Source organism: Salvia splendens, chromosome 5 (genome assembly GCF_004379255.2).
Source record: "Salvia splendens isolate huo1 chromosome 5, SspV2, whole genome shotgun sequence".
Classification (NCBI taxonomy): Eukaryota; Viridiplantae; Streptophyta; class Magnoliopsida; order Lamiales; family Lamiaceae; genus Salvia; species Salvia splendens.
The window spans coordinates 58,203-79,699 of NC_056036.1; the positions used below are offsets into that span (position 1 = coordinate 58,203).

Below are 21,497 nucleotides of genomic sequence, written 5' to 3' on the forward strand. Positions count from 1 at the left end.
ATAATTTAATATTCTCCGCCAAAGTTTTCCCAAATGTGCTCAATTAGATCCTCTTGGAGTTGGGTGTGGGCGCTAGAGTCGCGTGTCCTTGCCCGAATAGCCAACCGTTCTTGTATAGATGGATGCGCTCCACTTCGCGGCGGACTACTTGCAGTTGAGCTTCCGGGGGATTCGGGGTCGAACCAATTTCCGGCATCGGGTCCTTCGTCTCGGACAATCATGTTGTGCAAGATTATGCACGTATACATGCATCCCGGGGAATCCGTGCACTTGTTCGTGCAGGTTGAGGAGGAACTGACAATCCTCCGTTGATCCATTTGTTTGAGTTGATTGAAGATGGAAATTGGAGTGATAGAGAGGATTTGAGAGGAATAGATGTGTGTTTGTGTTTGAAATGAGTATGGAATAGAATTATTTATAGAGTAAAAAAATTAAAAATTTAAAAAATGAAAATAAATATTTAACGGTAATATTACCGTTTGAAAAAAAAAAAAATTTTTTTTTTATTAAAAATCGATTTTTTTTTAAAAAAAATGAATTATTGCGTCATCAGTGACGACGCCCACTCGCGGGCCAGCGAGTGGGCGTCACGCACGCATGGGGACGTGCCACGTGTCTCGGGCGCGTGGCGAGACAGCTCGTCTCGTGTCTCTCCGAGACGAGCTACGCGACGAGACGGTCGCGAGCTGGAGACGAGATGGCCGCTGCAATGCGTCTCGCGGGGGTCTCGTCTCTCCGAGACGAGACGCGAGCCCGGCGCGAGACGCGTTGTGGATGGTCTCATAAAGCCCCAAACCTCTTGAAGAGACTGAGAAGTCTGTGCAGAGATAATTCCATCATTTCCATTGCAATTGTTTGCAGCTCCATCACAGTCCATGCCAGATCCATTTAATTGTGCATAATTGCTCATCGGATCACATGATTGCTGCAACTGTATGACATATGATTATCAATATTAGATGAAATGAAACAGCCTTTCACCATAAATACTTTAGCTACATTACATGGATGAGCTGCTGTATGAAGGATATTCCCGTGAATTTCCATCAGAGTCATAATAGATAAGGAAAGAAATTGAAAGACATACAGGAAAACCTGGAAGAGTGCCATGAGCTTGAGATTCAGGATTTTCAGAAGGTCTAAGGTGGCCATTTAATATCAGTGGTAGATGGCCATAATCGTAGCTTGATGAAGTGTTGTTGATACCTGATGGCCATGCGGAGAAACTCCCTTCTTGGACTCATCATAGTCATGGGTAACAGGGGGTATGACTTCAACCTCCGTAGGTGACATATCTTCTGAATCTTGTGAATGTGAATTGAGTACTTTATGTTGGGATTCCCTCCAGCTACTGATACAGTTGGGTTGCTGTAATCATGCAAAAGAAGTACTACTACTATATGTTTTTACAGATGAAGTTATGCGAGACCAGGACTTAATATTCAAATAGATGTATGTAGCCATATTAGGCAAGGACATGAGTAGATTTGAGAGAGGTGAGTAACTGAGGACGCAGGGGAAATGATAAGTTGATTGGAGATGAAATTCTGTTCAACAAAATGCGTGATCAATAATTTTCCCGGCAGAACTGACAATCTTATTTAGAAGATGGCCCCTCTCACCGCCGAGCTTTAATGCCGGTTAAGGAATCCATCCTTAACAGAGAACTGAGATCCTGAATCAGATATCCTAGGAAGAGAAGGGATTATTAAAGTAATTAAAATAATTGTTGCCAGAAAGTTAAAACAAAAATGCCAAGTAAGCAAGATAAAATCATCTTAAATTCACATTATTATTCACTTCGACTAGGAAACCCTAATCCCAATTCTGGAAACCGGGGACCGAGCTACACCCCTGAAAGCGTGTTAGCTGTTGAAGGTAATTATCGCTCTCCATTTCGGTTAATCTCTCGCATCCGACGAGTTTTACAGTATTGTGTATGTCAGTGTGATGCGAAATAACATTCGCTGCAGCCTGCTTTTGTATTACCGAATTTCTCAGTGTCCAAGGATTTTACATTAATTTCCTCATACTATCCATCGTTTTTTCTCGCGTTCGGGTAAATCAGTTGTAAATATTGCGTTTAAAATCTAAATCGGTAATTCTGTAACTTCCTAGAAAAAAATATCGTTTCTCTGTTAATCTAATTGCAAATTCTGCACCTTTATCAATGTTTGAGCTGGTTGATCATCGCCTCTAGTGGAGTCCTTTTGATCTTAAACTCTTATATATATAATGGCATAGCAGAAATGGTATTTGTAACAAATTTGAGTGTGGTTGCTATGACATCTTATTTTGTTCATATGATGTTTTATGGGATGCTTCATCTCCAGCTACTCGTGTTTTCAATTCCTATATGTTTCTCATCGATATTGCATCATCAATCGAAGTTTCAGCTGGTGTCATCAACTCAAATGGAGTCCCCCATGTTAGATTTTAGTATGCTAATCTGGAACACTTTTTGACTGACTCTCTACTTGTTTGCTTCTGTTTGTGCGTTTAGTGGCCAAGTCCTTGTGATTTTCTTGAACCTTGAATTATATGAATCACCTTACATATGGTTGCCTCCTAACATGTTTATATCATGTGTTCTGACGGTATCATCCCAGGATGAAGGTCCGTTCGTCAGTGAAGAAGTTGTGTGAGTTTTGTCGGACTGTGAAGCGACGTGGTCGTGTGTATGTCCTGTGCACTGCTAATCCCAGGCACAAGCAGCGTCAAGGCGTATCAACCCTTGCTTATGAAGGTCCACTTGTGCCAGTGTATGTACCTCACCTTCTGGCCTTTAATACATCTGCTGGCAAGCTTAAAATAGACTTGCCGAGCGTGATGCTTCTTCCTTGTGGTTTGCAGGACAAGTTTGAAAGAGATGACATCAGCCCAAAATGGTCTCCCTGCCCTTACGTGAATGTTGTCTAGTTTTGTCATTTTAGTCCGTCTGTGAAAAGTTGTCCGCTTTATTTTTTTACTATTTTTGGTAAATGGACCTCATTTTCCACCAACTCTTTACGGTCACATTTTATTTTAAAACTAATATATAAATGTGGGACCCTCATTCCATTAACTTTTTCAACTCACTTTTCTTCACATTTCTTAAAACCCGTGCCGAGTCAAACTTGGACAATATTTCATGGAATTCAAGCTTAGTTGGTTGGCAATTCACATAGTATCACCTCTATCAATAAGACTAGCTTTTCAACTTGGCCACCATCCAATGCAAAACAAATCTTTTAATTCTCTCTTTTTTTATGCTCATATCTATCAACAACCAAAAATTATTAAATTATTATTCCATTCATCCACAAAAAATACTACTCGCTTCGTCCTGGCTAAAATGATGTATATTTCTTAGTCGGCATGAGATTTTAGGAGTTGTTGGTTAATCCGTTTAATTGAAAAATTGGGTGTATGTATTAAATGGAGTGAGAAAGAGAATTGAATATTTAATTGGAATGAGAAAAAAGTGGTTTAGTATATTAATTGGAAAGAGAAAGTTACCAAAAATAGAAATGTGTCATCTTGGTTGAGACAAATTAAAAAGGAAGTGTATCATCTTAGCTGAGACAAATGGAGTAGTTCTATTTGGCCATTTTGGATTGTCAAAAAAAAAATAGTCTCATTTCAAAAATAGAAACTTTCTTTCATATGTTATCCATTTTTTCTCCTTTTCTCTCTCTTTTTTTTTTTATCTTTTTCTTTCTTTCACTTTATCTACTTTTCTCCTCTTTCTCTCTTACTTTACTAATTTTTCATTAAAATTTGTGTTATCCACATAACTATTTTTCGTGGACAAAGAATGTACATACAATTGATTGTTCAATAAATGTTGATGTTGGCAATTGAAACTAAAAATATAACATATAACTGTCCCACATCGGTGTCAAGAGAAAAACTGAAACTAGTATATAAGTCTCATGGGCCCCGCCTCCTATCACCAATTGGTTTTAGGATAGAACCCATGGATTTCTATCATGGTATCAGAGCGGGTCGCCGACTGTGGGTCAAATTTAACTGACCCAGCAGTATATCTGGGCCGAAACCGAAAAATGACTGACCCAGCAGTATATCTGGACTTAAAAATTTGGGCCAAGTGGTCCAACCGATCGAAAAAAATTGGGCCGATTGTCCAATCGATTAGAAAAAAGTCCAACCCCTCCAAGGTTCACCTTGAAGGGTTTGAGGGAGGGTGTTGGCAATTGAAACTAAAAATATAACATATAACTGTCCCACATCGGTGTCAAGAGAAAAAATGAAACTAGTATATAAGTCTCATGGGCCCCTCCTCCTATCACCAATTGGTTTTAGGATGGAACCCATGGATTTCTATCAGTTGCCTCGTTTTTGTTCTTAGAGCACTCACAATGGAGGACCGATGGAGGGGCCTTCCCCATCTGCCTCCATCGCCCCACCACTGCGGCGAAAAGGTCGTCGATCGGCCCCCTCCCCTCTCGCCCAAAAGGACGTTGTATCGGCCTATGCCGATGAGAAGGGCCCCTTGATCGGCCCTCCATTGTGGAGCAAGATCGGCCCTCTCAAATATATTTTATTTTGTTTTTGTGTTTTTTTTTTAAATATTTGTTAATTTCTTTATATATACATCCACTTTCCATCATTTTCAATCATCCCTCCACTTTCCATCATCTATCTTCTTATTCTACACTTCCTATCTCTACAAAATGGATTCCGACAACTCTCCCCAATTATCCCGCGATGGAAGCCCATACACGAACGGAACTTAAATTCCGCCTGATACCCAAACTCCACCCACTCAGCAAAATCCCTACTTCAACCAACTTCCACCCAATCAGCAAAATCCTTACTTCAACCAAGTTCCCGGTGGCAACATATTCGCTGGAGGATTCACTTCTTTCGTAGGCAATGCTGGGGCACCTTACTTTACCGGGAACCAACCCCCCAACTTCCCTCAATTCTCCGGCAACACATTTGTCCGTGCTGGTATACCAATAACACCACATGCGTTCCACTGGAGCATCGGAAGAGGAATCGACCTGAATTACAAGGACACGGTCTACCGGCCAGAAATGATGACTTCTACACACGGCACTCACGCATCTACAACTATTCCACTCACAGATCCGAGCTTCAGCACGAAAGAGTATGAAGTGGAGGAAATGCACCCATCACCTCCCAAAGAGAAAGGGAAGGGGAAGGTGAAAGTGAAGGGGAAGCTCGCGGAGCCGTCGGCGCCTGCTCCTAAGGGTAGGAGGCCGCGAACACATTATACGCCAGCTGAGACGCTTGCTCTGGTGAGGTGTTGTACGCCAGAAATGATGACTTCTACACCCGACACTCACGCATCTACAACTATTCCACTCACAGATCCGAGCTTCAGCACGGAAGAGTAAGAAGTGGAGGAAATGCACCCATCACCTCCCAAAGAGAAAGGGAAGGGGAAGGCGAAAGCGAAGGGGAAGCTCGCGGAGCCGTTGGCGCCTGCTCCTAAGGGTAGGAGGCCGCGAACACATTATACGCCAGCTGAGACGCTTGCTCTGGTGAGGTGTTGGGTAGACATCGGCAAGGATTCGGTTGTAGGTAACAACCTACGGAAGATTGGTTTCTGTACCTGCGTCGGCAACGATACAATCATGATGGAATGAAGCCTGATGGGGCACCAACTCACAAGGCGCCGGAGCTTCACAAGCATTTTTTTAAAATGGTCAACAACTGGGTTTGCATTCCGACGACGACGACGCTTGAGTCTTATCTGTATATTTTTTTAAAAATGTAGGTTTTTTTTATTTGCGTCTCGTTGTATTCTATTTTCCAATATTGCAATACAACAAAGATTTGCATGTTAATATTTTTTACATTTAATTTTATTTAATTTGATAACATATTAAATATATAAGTGCTAAAAAAATAAAACAAAATAATGATGATGTGGAAATGAAATGGAAAGGGAAGGGCCCTATGAGAGGGTTGTTCCATTATGGGGAGATAGGCCCTTTCAAAAAATGATGATATAGAAGTAATAAGAGCATCCGCAGCGGTGGCGAAAGTCGCCACCGCCGTCCGCGCCGTTGGCAAGGCGAAGGACCGCCGCCGCTGCAGCCGCGCCGCTGGCACGGCGCTGCTCGATGTATCGAGCACGTCCGTGCCAGCGGACGCACACGTGTCGCGCTCCCATTCGTCAACGGCATAGCCGTTGTGTTTAAACTTTTTTTTTTTAAAAATCGGTTTTTTATTAAAAAAACCGATAAAAAATAAAAAAAAAATTTCACTTCCCCAAAAAAATATATCCGTTTATAACCATTTTTTACACCTTTTTAATTTTTTTTTTCAGTTTTTTTACCCCAAAAATACACACTTTCATCTATAAATACCCCCAATTTCACCCCAAAAATTCACATCAAACTACACAACTCTCATCATCATTCTCCAATATCCATTCTCATCTCCATTCTCTCATATCCATTTTCATCTTCATTCTCTCATACCCTACAACATCACTATGTCCGACCAAGACGATAATCCTTCGGGCTCCCACGGTTGGAACCCCGAATGGTTCGGTTCACAACCGTTTCCTAGTCCGGAAACGGAATATTCGGCCCCTCCTCAAACCCAAGATTCGGCCGTTCCGGGTGGCTATCGTCCATACCCAATCGACGACCAAGGTGCCTCCGAAGGGCGCTACGGGTGGACACCGGAGCCTAGGCATCGCGCCCCTTCCCAAATGCCGATTCCTCCATCTCGCGCCAGTGTCCGCACACCGTACTCACCGGCGGAGATGGAAAGATTGTTCAAGGCGTACTTGGAAATCTCCGAAGATGCGGTGGTTGGAACGAACCAATCCGGCGATCACTTTTGGTGGCGTGTCTCTAGCCGGTACAATGCAAACCGGCCGCCCGGAACGATCGAGCGCAACGAGAGTATGGTGTGCAACTGCATCGGCCGAGCCAACGAAGAAATTGGCAAGTTCAACGGCTATTTCATCCAGGAGTCCCGGAATGTCGGGAGCGGCCGAAGCGAGGTCGACATCATCACCGCCGCGCTGAGCACCTACCAATCCATGAACGGTAAGTCGTTCAAATATCTTAACGTTTGGCAGGAGACGCGGACGCACCCGAAGTATAAGGGAGGCATAACATCCTCCTCTAGCGGCTCCTCCAAACGATCAAGGTCGGTAGCCCTATCCGACTCCGGCTCGGAAGAAGTGGCTAGCCAACTCGCCGGAGCTAACTTGGGTAGCCCCGACGCCGGACCGAGCGGTTCCCAACGCCGCCCCCAAGGAAGGAAGAAGGCGGCGGCCAACCGTCGTCGCGGCTCGACTCCCGAAGCCACTCCCGAAGCCGCTCCCGCTCCCTATGTGCCACCTCCACCCCCGAACAACTCGCTGTGGATGCTCTTAAGCCAACTCAATATGGCCGATAGGTCATCTATGACCCCCACGCAACTTGAAACACACGAGACCATGATAAAAAGGTCTCCAAAAACAATTGGGGTTGATCCCGCCGGATGCGTAGTCTTATTAGGAGTTTAATTATGTAATTTTTAATTTTTAGGATTTTAATTATGTAATTTTTAATTTTAAGGAGTTTAATTATGTAATTTTTAATTTTTAGGATTTTAATTATGTATTTTTTAATTTTATTTGTAATTTGTAATATTTATTATGGTTTTTAAATGGATTTTAATATTATGGAAATGTTATTGTTTAATTGAATTTTATATTAATTGTACTCGTCCTTGCGAAAGAGCACAGTTGTGGGTGTTGTGCTCTTGCCAGAGAGCAGGCATGAATAGTACCGCCCGGGCCCACAACCGTGCCGCTGGCAAGAGCACGGTTGTGGATGCTCTAAAAAAAGGACCCTATGGGACGGCCAACCATTGCAAATGTTCGGCCTACCTACCGAAAGTGGCCTATTTTCACTAATGGGTTTTATCAATTCACACACAAAACATAATCATTTTAATACTGTGTAAAATTTAATGAGCCACATTAAAAGTACTCCATAATTTATCATTACATATGAAATGTAAAATATGCTTCTCCGTAAGTCCGTATCACATTCAATAAAGAACTGTGCATTACAAGAATCCCCATAAAAAGGTGCTCCCATCCCTCCTAATCTGATTTTATAATGAATGGCTTTAAAGAGAATCAAAAAGCATGTATGATTATATCATTTTCTCAAATCTATCAAGCTTCTTCACCTTCTGAATTGATCTGACAAATAGAATGAAGAAAAAACCTGCAGCAACACAATAAAGAATTCAGATATCTTTTAAATACTCATCCCTCTGGATGGATGCAGATAGTAGACTTGCCTGAAACTATAAACGAGGCGTTGGCCACTGCTCGACTGCCTTGAACGCGCAAAGTAAGCCCAAGGTTAAGGAGGATTCCACCCACAACTGTGTATATGGTTCCCATCTGCAGCACACTCGCTCTCTGAGCTGCTCTTTCCGACTGCAAATCAAGAAAATGGAGATTTCATAGTTTGTTGAATCTTTGGAATATTTAGTTATAATTGTAATTAAGAAAATCACCTCAAGGACACGAACGCGGAGCTTCAAGTCTCCAGACTCGAGTTGCTTCACAATTTCTTCTATCTGTTGGATGCGGTATGGCATGGAGATCGTGTGTGATCTTGCCTGAAAGAAGACGTGTTACTAGCAATTCAAAAGGGTAGATACATTGAGCTACTCATGATTGAGTTGAGAATAGATCAGTACATCATCGGCTTGTTTAGATATTTCTTGGACTAGTTGTGTTCCTGTTCGCTGATATCGTCTTCCTAAGAGCTCCTGTACATGAACCAAGGCATATTTTTAATCATATCTCAGAATTGATGCAGATAAGCTCGTGACTGCTAGAGTAATGCCAGAACCTGTGCGTATGGTGCAGCGATCTTTGCAAATGAAAACTCCGAATCCAGAGTATAGCCGATACCTGGAAGAAATCAATCTCAGTTTACTATACCACGTTGAGAGAGAGGGGGAGAGAGAACCTTCAAGTGTCGAAAATGCTCTAATAAGAAAAGTGAAAGTGGAAGGAAACCGGAATGGCTGATCTGTTGCTATAGCAAACAAATCCTGCAAGCAATGAAACATGCAGCCAAAGCAACAAAACTGAATCTACTTGTGTCTCCTCAAAAACTTCTAAACTCGAGGCTCGGCAATGAAAAATATAGAAAATGGTATTACCTCACCAATTGCTGACAATGTTTGCTCTTGAGTAATTCTTTTGTCTAGCAGATTATTCAAGAAAAACTGCACTGATCTCCTCACCTAAATACAGACGTGTCTTCACTGTTTCAGGTTCTATTTGCAAAGTAATGTACATAATGAGTAGTTGCTTAGTGAAAGAATCATACTGATGTCAAATCTCCTGTGGGCTCAAGTGCTCCAAGATCAATCAGACTTTGCATGACCTTCAATGGCCGCTTGTGTTTTAGATATACAGAAATGTGTGTAACTCACTCAAAACCATAAGAAATTAAACCTTTTTTGCATCCTTTTCATAAGCAGCGTAGAAGAGATCTGATAGCCTATCTCTAGTAAAGCTCCTAATGTCTCCCATCATACCAAAGTCGTAGTATATTAGTGCTTCATCCCGATCAATAGCAAGATTTCCGGGATGAGGATCGGCATGAAAGAAACCGGTGTTGAGTATCTAAGAAAATGGAAAGCCAAGTATTCAAAATCCTACCAGGTTCTCAACTGAATGCAGGACGCTAACCTGAATTAAGTAGGATTCAACTGCCCGTGATGAAATCTTGGATCGACTATAACCACATGCATCTATCATATCCAATTGGTTTATCTTGATACCTAATAAAAAAATTGTGAAAATATCAAATTATGACAAACTAGAATGGATAAATATACTACTAGTATAATTTAGAAAAAGAGTAACACCTGGAACATACTCCAACGTTAAAACCTTTAGTCCTGTATAATCCCAGTAGACCATCTGAGGTTAAAAATAGACAAAAGTTTTTAAAAATACTTTTTTATAACTAAGCCTGAAAAACTAGCAACAACTATAAGCCCTTGAGGAGGAAACATACAGGAACTCGGATCCACTTTATATTCCGAAAATCCCGACGAAATCTATCAGCATTCTTTGCTTCGTTTACATAATCAATTTCTTCATACAAAATCCTATATAATTTCAACGAACATGAGGTTAACAAGTAAATGCATTACAAATGTAAATCACAAGCTAAAGCTAATTTTGATGCTATATTACAAAGGTGCAAGATGTTTTGATGCTCCGATACAACTTACCTGGCACATTCTTCATATATCCCAACCCAATCCCTCGATGGGCCACCAAATGTTTCGCTCTTTTGAAAGAGTTCGGTGATTAGCTTTAGATTTTCTGAAGATCAAGAAACAATTAAAACAAGTACAGCAGTTATAAAAATTGTGGAAGACTAACTAGTTCTTAATTACTGAGATCGATGTCGAAAAGTTTCTTCAACCCTGGTCTTTGGACTTTCACAACCACTTTCTCTCCGTTATGCAGGATTGCCCTGTGAACCTAACCATAGTATATAAGAATGCATAGTCTAAGTTCAGCATGGTTACATACACATCAAGCTATGATAAAGAGAGAGGTGAAAAACAAAAGGCAAACACCTGACCAAGACTAGCAGCTGCCAACGGTAGGTCCACAAACTCCTTGAATAACACATGAACTGGAGTTCCCAATTCCTTTTCGATCAATTTTTTCGCTTTACTTGATGTAAAAGCCGGTACCCTATCCTGATATCAACAGTTTAGGCAAAAGGGCTCAAGAAACATGAATTCATCATGAAAGATTTGCATTTGTTGAACCAACATCCTACCTGCAGTTTAGAAAGCTCCTCTACATACTCTTTAGGAAGTATATCAGATCTTGTCGACAGTAGCTGCCCGAGTTTGATCAAAGTTGGCCCGAGTTGCAGAATGCACTCCCTTAACCATGACGCTGTTTTCCTTCTTCGCTGCTTCTGAAATACAAACATAGCTTCAGAACCAGATAAGCCAAGAAGCGACTAGCTGATAGAAACGAACTCACCTGCTTCTCCTCAGAAAAGCCTCCTACGTATGTCCATTTTGCATCATCCAACAGAACACGGATTCTCAGTGAAAGAAGAGACGACCACACATCAATAGTTCTTTGAACGGAGTTATAGTTTTCGTTAGCCCAACTAAAGCTTTCATCGGAAGGCAAAACCTTAATCCCTTCTTCAATGGGGGGAAGTTCTTTAAGCCTCGACAACTTTGAAGGAGGCGGAGTAGGATCTTTCTTAACAAGGCTTCGTACAGCAGCTACATGAACACCATTAACCTTCTTCGCATATCCATTCACAATCTCTGGCTTATCCACAGATGGCGACGTCCCTTTTCTGATTTCACTAGTAGGTACCATTTTGATAACTCTACCATACCTGCCTAATTGTGACGATGGCAATTCCCTCTTCTGCATTCTAACTTGAAACCTAGTAAGTTTCCTAGTTTTAACCTTATTGTAGTTTTTAAACAAACCCGAGTAACGAAGATTATCTTCTGGTCTTCCATGATTCATTATTTCCCCTATGCTGAGATAGCAAGTATCAGAAGCCAATACTGCTCCAGCAGCCATTTTAGTGTACAAAAAACCTGAGAATTGTATGGCATCACTTTTTTCACCCTGATCAACTGAACTAGAAATGCAGCTCACTCTTCCAATCAGTACATGAGTTGCTTCGTCATTAAATAATTGATAGAGCAATCACAACTATCCGTAATAACATAACAACATATACCCCAAATACTAAAAAAGACATTATTGCTTTGTAGTAAAACATCAACTCTAAACCAATATTTGTAGTAATAACTTATACCCAAGATCGGCCATACTTTCAAGAAACTCATTAATAGGGGAATCTTGAAATGCAACTTTTTCAGTCATCAAATACCTCAATCCAAAACTAAAGTCAACTGCCTAGAAATGCAACTCACTATGAAATTGATAGATCAATCACAACTATCCTAACAACATAGCCACATATACTAAAATAACATTATTGAGAATTTGTAATAAAACACCAATCAAGAGAAAACCAAGATCAATACATGAAGCGCAAAAGATGCAGTTTTTATTCAGCTCCCCCTTCCATGTACAAATAAGAAGCACAGATACGCAAAATAAACCGATAAAATTAAAGACTCACAGTCTAAAATGGAGGAGAGAAAGATGAACCACAATCTATTGAGCCTCACACCTCAATCCTGTTGATGGAGTGCAATGTTTGAATATAAAGAAAAATAGGACTCCCACTTGCTTGACAAGTCTAACATGTTTGACGCTCAATAGCATTAAATTCAAAATTGTGTAAATTGGAACTCGTTAATTGTTAAAATCGGAATCATTAATTTCCCAATCCAAACAACCCCATAAAAAATGAGTTAGTTGATTGGATGTGTTTGCAAGTTAGCTTTTTAAACAGAGTCAGAGCTGCTGCACCTATTTTTTTTCCCCCTTTTTTGTCTTTTATAGTGATGGAACTTTTTGTGATTGGGAAATTTAACTAATTTTGTGTTGCCCTTAAACGACAAACAAACTGAGCGTGGGACTGCCAAACAGAACCTTAATTTGTGTTCAAGATTTATCATATGGAGCTTTCACATTTTCATTGTTTTTTCACGTGGGTTATTTCTTATTTCCATGTTTCAGTGGCAAAAAAATAATAATATAGTACGGACTAGTTATATTGCTTAGTTTATGTATTCCATTAAGAGCACTAGTAATGGGACGTCCTATAGGACGCCCTATAGGGCGCCCTATGCACCGTCACATTATCATTTTATTCTCTTACCTTTCCACCTGCAGTGGAGCGCCCTATAAGCCACCCCATGCAGTTTCTTTATTTGAATATTTAAATAACTACAAAAATTGGAAAAAACTTCATTTCATTTAAGTTCGGGTCACTTTTGCCAGAGGCCAACTGCCGGAGTGCAACCGTGCACTTCTGCAACGGCGTAAGTCCGGGTCTACCGATGCCATCTTCCCGATACTGGAAGTATTCATCACTTGACTCCAACGTCTGGACAATGCTGAGAAAAAGATAACGATGTATTCTAAACCGACGGTGAAAAACAGTCGGGCCCCACCGTGGTTGCTCGGCAAAATAGTCTGCAAATAGACGTTCGTGAGCTACGGTGTGGTCGCGGCGGACAAATGTCTGACGTTGAATAGGCCTGGGGATCTGCTCCGCCGCCGCCTCCTCCTCGCGCTGCATTTCGGCTAAGCAATCCGCCATTGCGTCATTAACGGCATCGAATAAGGCTCGAGTCAAGGTCCGACTAACGCCCTCCGAGGTACTCCAGTCGTCGTCGTGGTTCATTTTTGTTTGTGAGAGATGATCGAAATATTTGTATGGAAAGTGAAATATGAGAGAAATGTTCGTATGAAAAATAGAATGAGAAACGAGGTTTAAATAGACAAAAATTCAAAGAAAAAATGAAAACGCGTTGCATCGTCCGCGTCGCCCACAGTGGGCGGACGATGCCCTATCATCCGCGTATCGTCCGCGGACGATGCATCGGGCATCGTCCGCACACCCACAGTGGCGGACGATGGCGCGCCCGAGGCATCGGGCGGCCTATCGTCCGCCCCATTGCGGATGCCCTAATAACAGTCAAATTTTAGCCAAATATATAAATATAAATTTGTACTAAAATAAGCTAAGTATACCGCTGTAAAGTTTTATTTAAACATTATCCAGCTGGGATTGAATAATGTGTTCTAATAAAGTTTGTAATAAATAAAAAAATCAATTTAGGTCACACGCGAATTATAGTAGTACTAATCTCCATTGTATAAATTGAAGAATCTACTACCACTATAACTCATCGTTAGCAACTTCAATAACAAGCCCACGTAGGATAAGCCCAACAATTGCATCTGAAATACTCCGTACATCAATATTCCTTAGTAGTAGTATTTAAAATTTTAAGGCTTTGATTCTTTGAGATTAACTGCAGAGGATGTTATCCTTTTGGGCTACGATTTGTGATCACATAGTGATGGGCTTGGTTTTTGTCCGAATTGAGAGAGAGATGCACCCATGGTTGTAGAGGCCAAATTGTAGATGCAAAAAGCAATTTGAAGAGATAATTAAAGCAAAGTGGGAATCAAATGTCGATCATAACTTGATTGTGTATTCACAAGAAACAAAGGGGCCATGTACAAATTTAGATTTTGAATATCTGTTGCCTTTGTAACAGGGTATTAATCATGGTTAAAATAAAAAAAAGAAAAAGAGATCCAAACAAACAGCAAACCACTCATGCTGTTACCCACACCTCTCTCTCCCTCTCCCTCTCCCTCTCCCTCTCTAAACCCTAGACAACAACCTCAACTAATGAATCCAAATGGATCAAAAAACACAAGATGAGGTATATATATATCCTTGATTGCTCCATCAACACTTAATGGAACCAATATTGATGTCAATCTCAATCAAGTTATCATCCTCTTCATTGATCTCACTCATCTCTGCCCAGAAATCCTTGTGAAACTCTTTGCAGCAATTAACATTATTCCACACAAACTGCCCACTTGGGATTGCTATCTCAATGAGGCTCTCCTCATCCGAGCAGTCCAGCCTCTGCTCTATATCAGATGAGTGATCTTCACTTGATGAAAACTGTTCCATGCTCTCACTCTCTGAGTACATATCTTGTGACCCCATCAACACCACCTCTTCTTCCCCGGCCTCCGCAGGCTCTTCTTGCAGTGTAGATTGGTGCTTTTCTTGATTTGATGATGCCTCACTTGCTGCTGCTTTTTTGGAGAATGTGAAGAGGAAGATAGTTGAGAGGAGGATGCAAGTGATTGGGATAAAGAAAGATCCATGGCTGGATGATGATAACACTGCACATATTGGAACAAGAAGAGCTAACCAGGCTCTTGAGCACTGCAAAAAATACAGACAGCAACCCATCTTTTGGAGGACTGATTTACACTAAAGGGACTGACAATATCCTTTTAACTAAAGGAATAGAAAAAGATTGCTTTTTTACAACACTTTATAGTACAAGGAAAAATGGTCAGAATGAACCAAGATTACTAGAGTGAAAGCTCATACCAGAAAATCTAAAAAATTCTTGCGGAGGCTCCAGAAGAGAGAAAGAGAAGCATATAGGAAAGGACTAGATTTGCAGTCAATAAATATGAAGAAACATGTGTAGATGAACTGGTTTCTTGGTTCTGATAAAAAAGGGTTAGGTTTTCTGTTTCCACAGCATTGAAAATGTTTATAAAAGTAATGTATGACTGATACAAATACGGTAAACTGAAAGGCTCTTTCCAGGTTTCAAAGAGTCCTCGCCAGTTTCTAATAGCTTTTCTCTTTGTTTGTGTAATTAAAACAATCCTTTTTGTGTTTCCCCAACACTAATCAGTGGTCCTTCTCTACAACTGATTCTCTTAAAAACATCAATAGACCATGGAAATGAGAGATGCCATGTGCCAATCTCTGAGCTCACCAGTCAAATTCACATGCCAATTCTCCTCCAAAAAAAAAGCAAAAACAAACTTTTTTTCTTTTTTCTTTCTTCCCTTTTTGCTATTTCATAAATCCAACCAAGACAGTAACTTTTCACCTGAATGACTACTCAACTTACTAGGATGGCTTTAATAAGAACTACTGCTACTTAAATTATGCAAACGAAGAACCTCAAATTTGTTGATCAAAATACTGCAATAATTAGAACACAGTAAAACTGTAAAACTACATTACTAGAATTCAAAATTGTTGGACATAAGTGATGGGTATCAGTCAACATTCTCTCACACATGGCATTTTTTTTAATTATAGTAACCTATGACCTTTTATTTGTTTAGTGTGTCTATGAAATAGGGATTGGATACAAAAATAAAGGTTCAAGAAGAGAAGCTTGCACAGTGCACAAAAAAATGGTCCCAAGTGAGTTATAAAAATTGAATTTGTTGTTTACATGCCTATTTCATCACTCTCTTCCTGTCTTCCAAAACTTAGCAATTTAAACTTTATTTAAATTGCTTATCTTTTGTTAATCAATTATAATTCCAACATGCAGGTGATGGAGAAGAATAAGACATTATTAAAAAACAAACAATAAGAAAAGAAAAGGGAGATTGAAATACCAAAAGTGAAGAAGACAAAAAAAAAGAAAAAGAAATTATGAGTGTATTATTATACAAAATGAGCATGATCATCTGATAGGGACCTTAATCCAGCCATTGGCAAAAGCAATGGCTAAAATCACAAAAGGAGTTGACATACCGAAGATGACTATGTAAGGAATTGGTGTTTTCATGGGATTCTCCCCTTCTCTCTCAGCTGCTGTTTGCCAATACCTACATGAACAGAAACAACATTGCACAACAATTTTACATATGTTCTTGCAAAAGTACTATGTCATTAGATGTAATGAAAAATTACTGTTCTGGTTCTTGTTCTTTGGTAATGAACTTCTTCTTTCCTTCATTCTTGACCTCCCCCTCTCCCCCACCACCTAAATTTGAAGAAACTCTGAAACCATGGCTTCTTTTCCTGAGACTGACTGAAGTAGAAAAGTAGGAGTGTGGGATATTAATGGACCATATCATTTATTGGTGAAGTGGGCTGAATCATTTGTTAAGGCCCAATGACTTTTAAATGAGTGAGCCCAAGTCATTGGCCCAATACCGCGTGTGACTTACCTCTACGCCGATGGATGGCTACCACATGTGCACTCTGCGCGGATCATGAGCACCAGCCGTTGGATCTAGGGCAGCGCTTGTTATGTGAGTGAAGCAGTTCCGCCTTCTCTCATCCTAAACCCTTCCCCCTCCTCTCTCTCACGGTGATGATATGCTCCCCCTTCTCTCTACACACTCTCTCTCTAAGGCGATTTTGCTGGTCATCTTCTCCGATCTTTTTTCTCTACCGATGATTCTGTCACACCCAACCCCTCTGACGTATATTCTTATAATAAATAAATTCAAACTTTAAAACAAATAACTCGCACATTAAAAAAACACAAAACAACTATGTCCGATAAGTTTGTAAACCAACATTTATCAGGTGCATCTTTTAAAATATTAACTGTCGTGGGACCATCTCACCACTCTATATGCTATATATTTATTTACATGCAAATGATGAGTAGGATAAGGTTGTCAAAATGCATCAGTCGTTGATCTGATAATTGATAAACTCGTGGTTTAGCAAGTATTTTGGATGTTTAACGTGAACATTTCAGTGTTTTTGTAGCATACTACTTGAGTTTACATCCATTATCCACTACATAAGTGTTTTGACGAGTTTGTCGAGTGTTTGGAGCTAAAACAGGTGAAAATGGCTTGAAAACGAGCTTGAAGGAAGAATCGCCTGACCAAGCGCGCTTCAATGCGCGACTTTCGTATAATAGCCATAACTCTCTCATCCGGACTCCGATGGGGGCGTGCAAGATACTCACGCGAAGCCCTTTCGAAGACGAAGACAATGCTTTTGGAGGATTCCAGAGAAAACGCCCGACAGGGCGATTTTTAAGGGGAAAACGCCCGACCGGGCGTTTTGGTCGCGAACTCCAGAAAGTTCGCCCGACCGGGCGTTTTGGCGACTTAAAATCGCCCGGTCGGGCGATGTGTTCTGCGAGATTGAAATTGCTATTATTTCCGCCCCGGGTATAAAAGGAGACCTAGGTTTTCGACCTCAACATACCATACACGCCCCATAGCAGCTTTTGAAGGTTTGTAGAGTGGAATTGAGAGGAAAGGCGTCCCAATCCTCAACAAGATTGAAGACGAAGACGAATTTCCGTTCAATCTACCCTTGGGAGTATTTTCATTGGTTTTCATGTTTTATTCAATGACTATGGTTTATTCTTATGTTTTTGAGTTGAATATGAGTAGCTAAATCATTTGTAGAGTTTTGGTGAAGACTACAATGAATACTTGTGATTGATTAAATAGCTTTTGATTACCTATGCTCTTGTGATTATTTTGTTTCATTCTTGTGCATTTCAATTCAATTGCCTAGCTACCAATTGGATATATTGACCTAGTTTTGAGTAATCGAGAGATACCTAATTAGGATTGATAAAAGAATGAATAACACCTAGATAATTTGCATTCGAGAGAAGGAATTCTAGAGTGAGGACTTGAATCTTTTGAGTATAGGAGTTAATTGTGAAGTATAGAAGGAGACTTCAATATTAATAGTTAATCAACGGGTTGAGTGCACTCGAGAGGGGGCTTAGCCTAGAATAGCGATTGTCCTTCTAATCCTAGAGACTTCAACGGGTAATCAAAGTTGTTGAGTTGTTTACATTGTGGGGATTGTAGTCGGATCCAAAGCTCTACCTCGTTCTCTTATTTGAAACTTTATCTTTTGTCTCTTATTTTACTTTGCTTATGTTCATTAGTTATTTATCAAAACCAAACCTTTGTTTTGTCTAGATAGTAGTTGAAATCGGTATGTGGTACTTGAGTTTACACATTTTGTCTCTGTGGGATACGATACTCTTGCTTGCTTTGTGCTACACTAGCCCCGTACACTTGCGGGAATTTCTTGTGTTAAAATAAGTTGAGTCAAGTTTTTGGCGCCGTTGCCGGGGACAATTTGCGTTAATTTAGCTCAATATCGTGGTAAAGATAGAGATTACTAGTTTAGACTTTATTGCTTTAATTTTTGTTTTATTTTTGAGCTCTCACATTGAGTTTTCTTGTTTCAGGTTGTATGCACACACGCTCTAGGGGTCTACCTTTAGAGCCTATCGATCTTGAGATCGAAGCATCCAACAGAAGGAGAAACGCTTTGAGAAGGCTAAATCAAAGGATCCGAGTCTCTTCTCCTGTCCAAAGACGATCACCTTCATCAGTTCAAGAATCACCGTCACCTACTCCGTCACCAGTTCACTCCCCTATTCAGTTTGAGCCGCATTCTCCTATTCTGATGGAGAACGGAGACGGGAATGATGTTCCACCACCTCCTCCAACGAATGCTCAGCTTCAACAACAACTCGAAGACTTGCAGAGGCGGCTAGATCAAAGGCAGAATGTGATACATGTCCAAAACATGTATGCCTATCATGGGGTGGCAAACCCACCCGTTGGCAACAATGTTCATGCCAACACATTTGAACTCAGGAGAGGATTAATTCAGATGGCTGAAAACAATGCTTTTAGAGGCCGACCCACCGAGGATCCTAACAAGCATCTCACTAAATTCATCCAGATCTGCAACACGACGAAGATAAATGGAGTCACAGATGAACAGATCAGATTAAGGGTATTCCCTTTTTCTCTGGAGGATGATGCCAAGGATTGGCTGGACAGTATGGAGCCCGACTCCATTCGCACGTGGGAGGCCATGGTTGAGAAGTTCTTAGAAAAATACTACCCACCGAGTGAGGCATTGAAGAGGCAGTCAGAAATCATTTCGTTTGAGATGACTCCCCAAGAGAGTATCCAAGGAGCTTGGGAAAGATTCAAGGGGCTGATGAAGAGGTGCCCCAATCATGGGCTGAATCCGACGCATCAAGTCCTAGCATTCTATAGGGGGTGTCTGCCTGAAGCAAAGCGCGAACTGAACTTAAGCGCAGGGGGGTCATTGCTAAAGAAGGGAGAAGCAGAGGCCATGGAGGTGATTGAGAGAGTGACCTCTAATGATGAAGGCTGGAACAACGAGAGGAGCAACATACACAGAGTAGCCGCTGCCGCAGAGAGCAGCCATATGGACAGCATGTATAAACAAATGGAGCTCCTCCACAAGAAGATAGATCTCATGGGGATGGGACCGGATATACAGGAGCAGAAAGAGTGTGTAAAGGATGTTAGCTACATACACCAAGGGGGCAATAGATACTATAACAACTCCCGCCCCAATCAAGGGGGTGGAGGTTACAATCATTTTGGGAATAAGGCGCATCCTAACCTATCATATGGGAACCCCAACAATGCCCTTCAACCACCACCGGGGTTCACGGTTTCTCAAGGAATGATCACTAAGCCGCATAACAAAAGTTCAGAGGACATATTGAATGCATTCATGATTCAGTCACACAAGAACATGGAGCATACTAATCAAAGGCTAGAGAAAGTTGAGAATAATATGCATGGCATGGCAGGACATATGAAGAGCCTGGAGACGCAGATGAGTCAGATTGCCCAAGCCGTGGGACAATTACATCAATCGGGGCAATTCCCAAGCACTACAGTTCCAAATCCAAAAGACTGCAAGGCAATCTACTTAAGGGGTGGGACAAGCTATGAGAGTCCTCCTATGCCCGAGGTGGAAGCTAAAGAAGTACCCGAAGAGAAAGAAGAAGAGGAGATTGAGATGGAAGCACCTCTTATGCAGTCTGAGGTTCAACCCGAGACAATTGCTCCTCCCACGCCACAAGAGGTTAAAATTCCTTTTCCTCAAGTGGTGCAAAAGAAGAAGTTGGATGAGAAGCTTGTTAAGTTCCTTGAGATCTTCAAGAGAGTGCACCTCAATATTCCTCTTATTGAGGCTCTCCAACAAATGCCCGGCTACCTCAAGTTTTTGAAAGAGATTGTGTCCAATAAGAAGAGGTTGGTTGATTATGAAACCGTAAACTTGACCGAGAATTGTAGTGCAATCATCCAAGAAAAGATGCCGGCAAAGATGAAAGATCCGGGGAGCTTTAACATTTCTTGTGTGATCGGGAATGATAGGCAAACTAAGGCCTTGTGTGACTTAGGGGCAAGCATAAATCTCATGCCTTTAAGCTTCTTCTGAAAGTTGAAATTTGGTGTCTTGAAGCCAACTACATTTACCCTTCAAATGGCGGATAAATCCGTCAAATACCCGAATGGACTCCTTGAGAATGTATTAGTAAGGGTGAATGATTTTATCTTCCCCGTGGATTTTGTTGTTTTGGACATGAAGGAGGATCCAAATGTCCCTCTCATCCTTGGAAGACCATTCCTAGCAACTGGAAAAGCTCTAATTGACGTCACTAAGGGAGAACTCACCCTTAGGCATGGAAACAAGACGGTCATTCTCTCCTTGTTGGACAAGATGAAACGTCATGAAGTGGAAGAGTCCAAGAGAGTGGAAGAGGAGCCCTTAAAAGTTGAAGAGTGCAAGATGATACAAGCGGCACATGTGAGGGCTAGGGATGATGAGGTTGAGAATCCTTTGGAGGAAATATTTATGCCTGAATGGATGTTTGAAGATGAACATGGATTGGGGGGTAAAAAGATGAAGGTTGCCAAAGTGGAAATTGGAATACCTAAAGAAGGTGTTGTTGGGGCCGATGTGAAGCCCACTTGGTGGAAGAAGCGTCTACACAAGCTCTACTTGGCCGCTAAAGCGAAGAAGGGTCCCGATGACATTATCCGAGTGAGATTGGATCATTAAGTGAAAGCTTGAAGACCGTCGGGCAAACGACGTTAAACAGTTGCGCTATGGGGGAGGCAACCCCTAGTAGGTAATTTTTTTATTTTTGTGTGTTTTGGTGTGTTTTTGTGTTTTCTTTGTGTTTTGAGTGGAACAGGGAAATAG

The 21,497-nt window shown here is 41.1% G+C and overlaps 3 protein-coding genes and 1 long non-coding RNA gene across 4 annotated transcripts; 2 read left to right on the forward strand and 2 right to left on the reverse strand.

Moving 5' to 3' along the window:
* Positions 1–1,809: 1,809 nt before the first annotated feature.
* Positions 1,810–3,037, forward strand: LOC121803561. The gene is made up of 3 exons (XR_006051070.1): positions 1,810–1,878; positions 2,610–2,762; positions 2,854–3,037. It is a non-coding gene; the product is annotated as an uncharacterized LOC121803561 (long non-coding RNA).
* A 4,914-nt stretch (positions 3,038–7,951) lies between these two features.
* On the reverse strand, positions 7,952–12,393 carry LOC121802187 (protein ACTIVITY OF BC1 COMPLEX KINASE 7, chloroplastic-like). Its single transcript, XM_042201780.1, has 18 exons — positions 12,168–12,393; positions 11,030–11,613; positions 10,818–10,961; positions 10,609–10,734; positions 10,423–10,510; positions 10,255–10,348; positions 10,035–10,128; positions 9,883–9,937; positions 9,704–9,795; positions 9,467–9,637; positions 9,339–9,395; positions 9,169–9,252; positions 8,973–9,057; positions 8,853–8,914; positions 8,698–8,769; positions 8,512–8,616; positions 8,290–8,431; positions 7,952–8,213 (listed from the first exon to the last, which is right to left on the reverse strand). Exons 2-18 carry the CDS (start codon positions 11,594–11,596, stop codon positions 8,140–8,142), a joined length of 2,112 nt encoding a protein of 703 aa, XP_042057714.1. The 5' UTR covers positions 11,597–11,613; positions 12,168–12,393; the 3' UTR covers positions 7,952–8,139.
* Positions 12,394–14,302: 1,909 nt separating this feature from the next.
* LOC121803170 lies at positions 14,303–16,255 on the reverse strand. The gene has a single exon (XM_042202873.1). The coding sequence runs from the start codon at positions 14,940–14,942 to the stop codon at positions 14,421–14,423; it is 522 nt and encodes a 173-aa protein (XP_042058807.1). The 5' UTR covers positions 14,943–16,255; the 3' UTR covers positions 14,303–14,420.
* Positions 16,256–18,704: 2,449 nt separating this feature from the next.
* On the forward strand, positions 18,705–20,729 carry LOC121802379. The gene has a single exon (XM_042202044.1). It carries the CDS (start codon positions 18,705–18,707, stop codon positions 20,727–20,729), a length of 2,025 nt encoding a protein of 674 aa, XP_042057978.1.
* Positions 20,730–21,497: the final 768 nt, after the last annotated feature.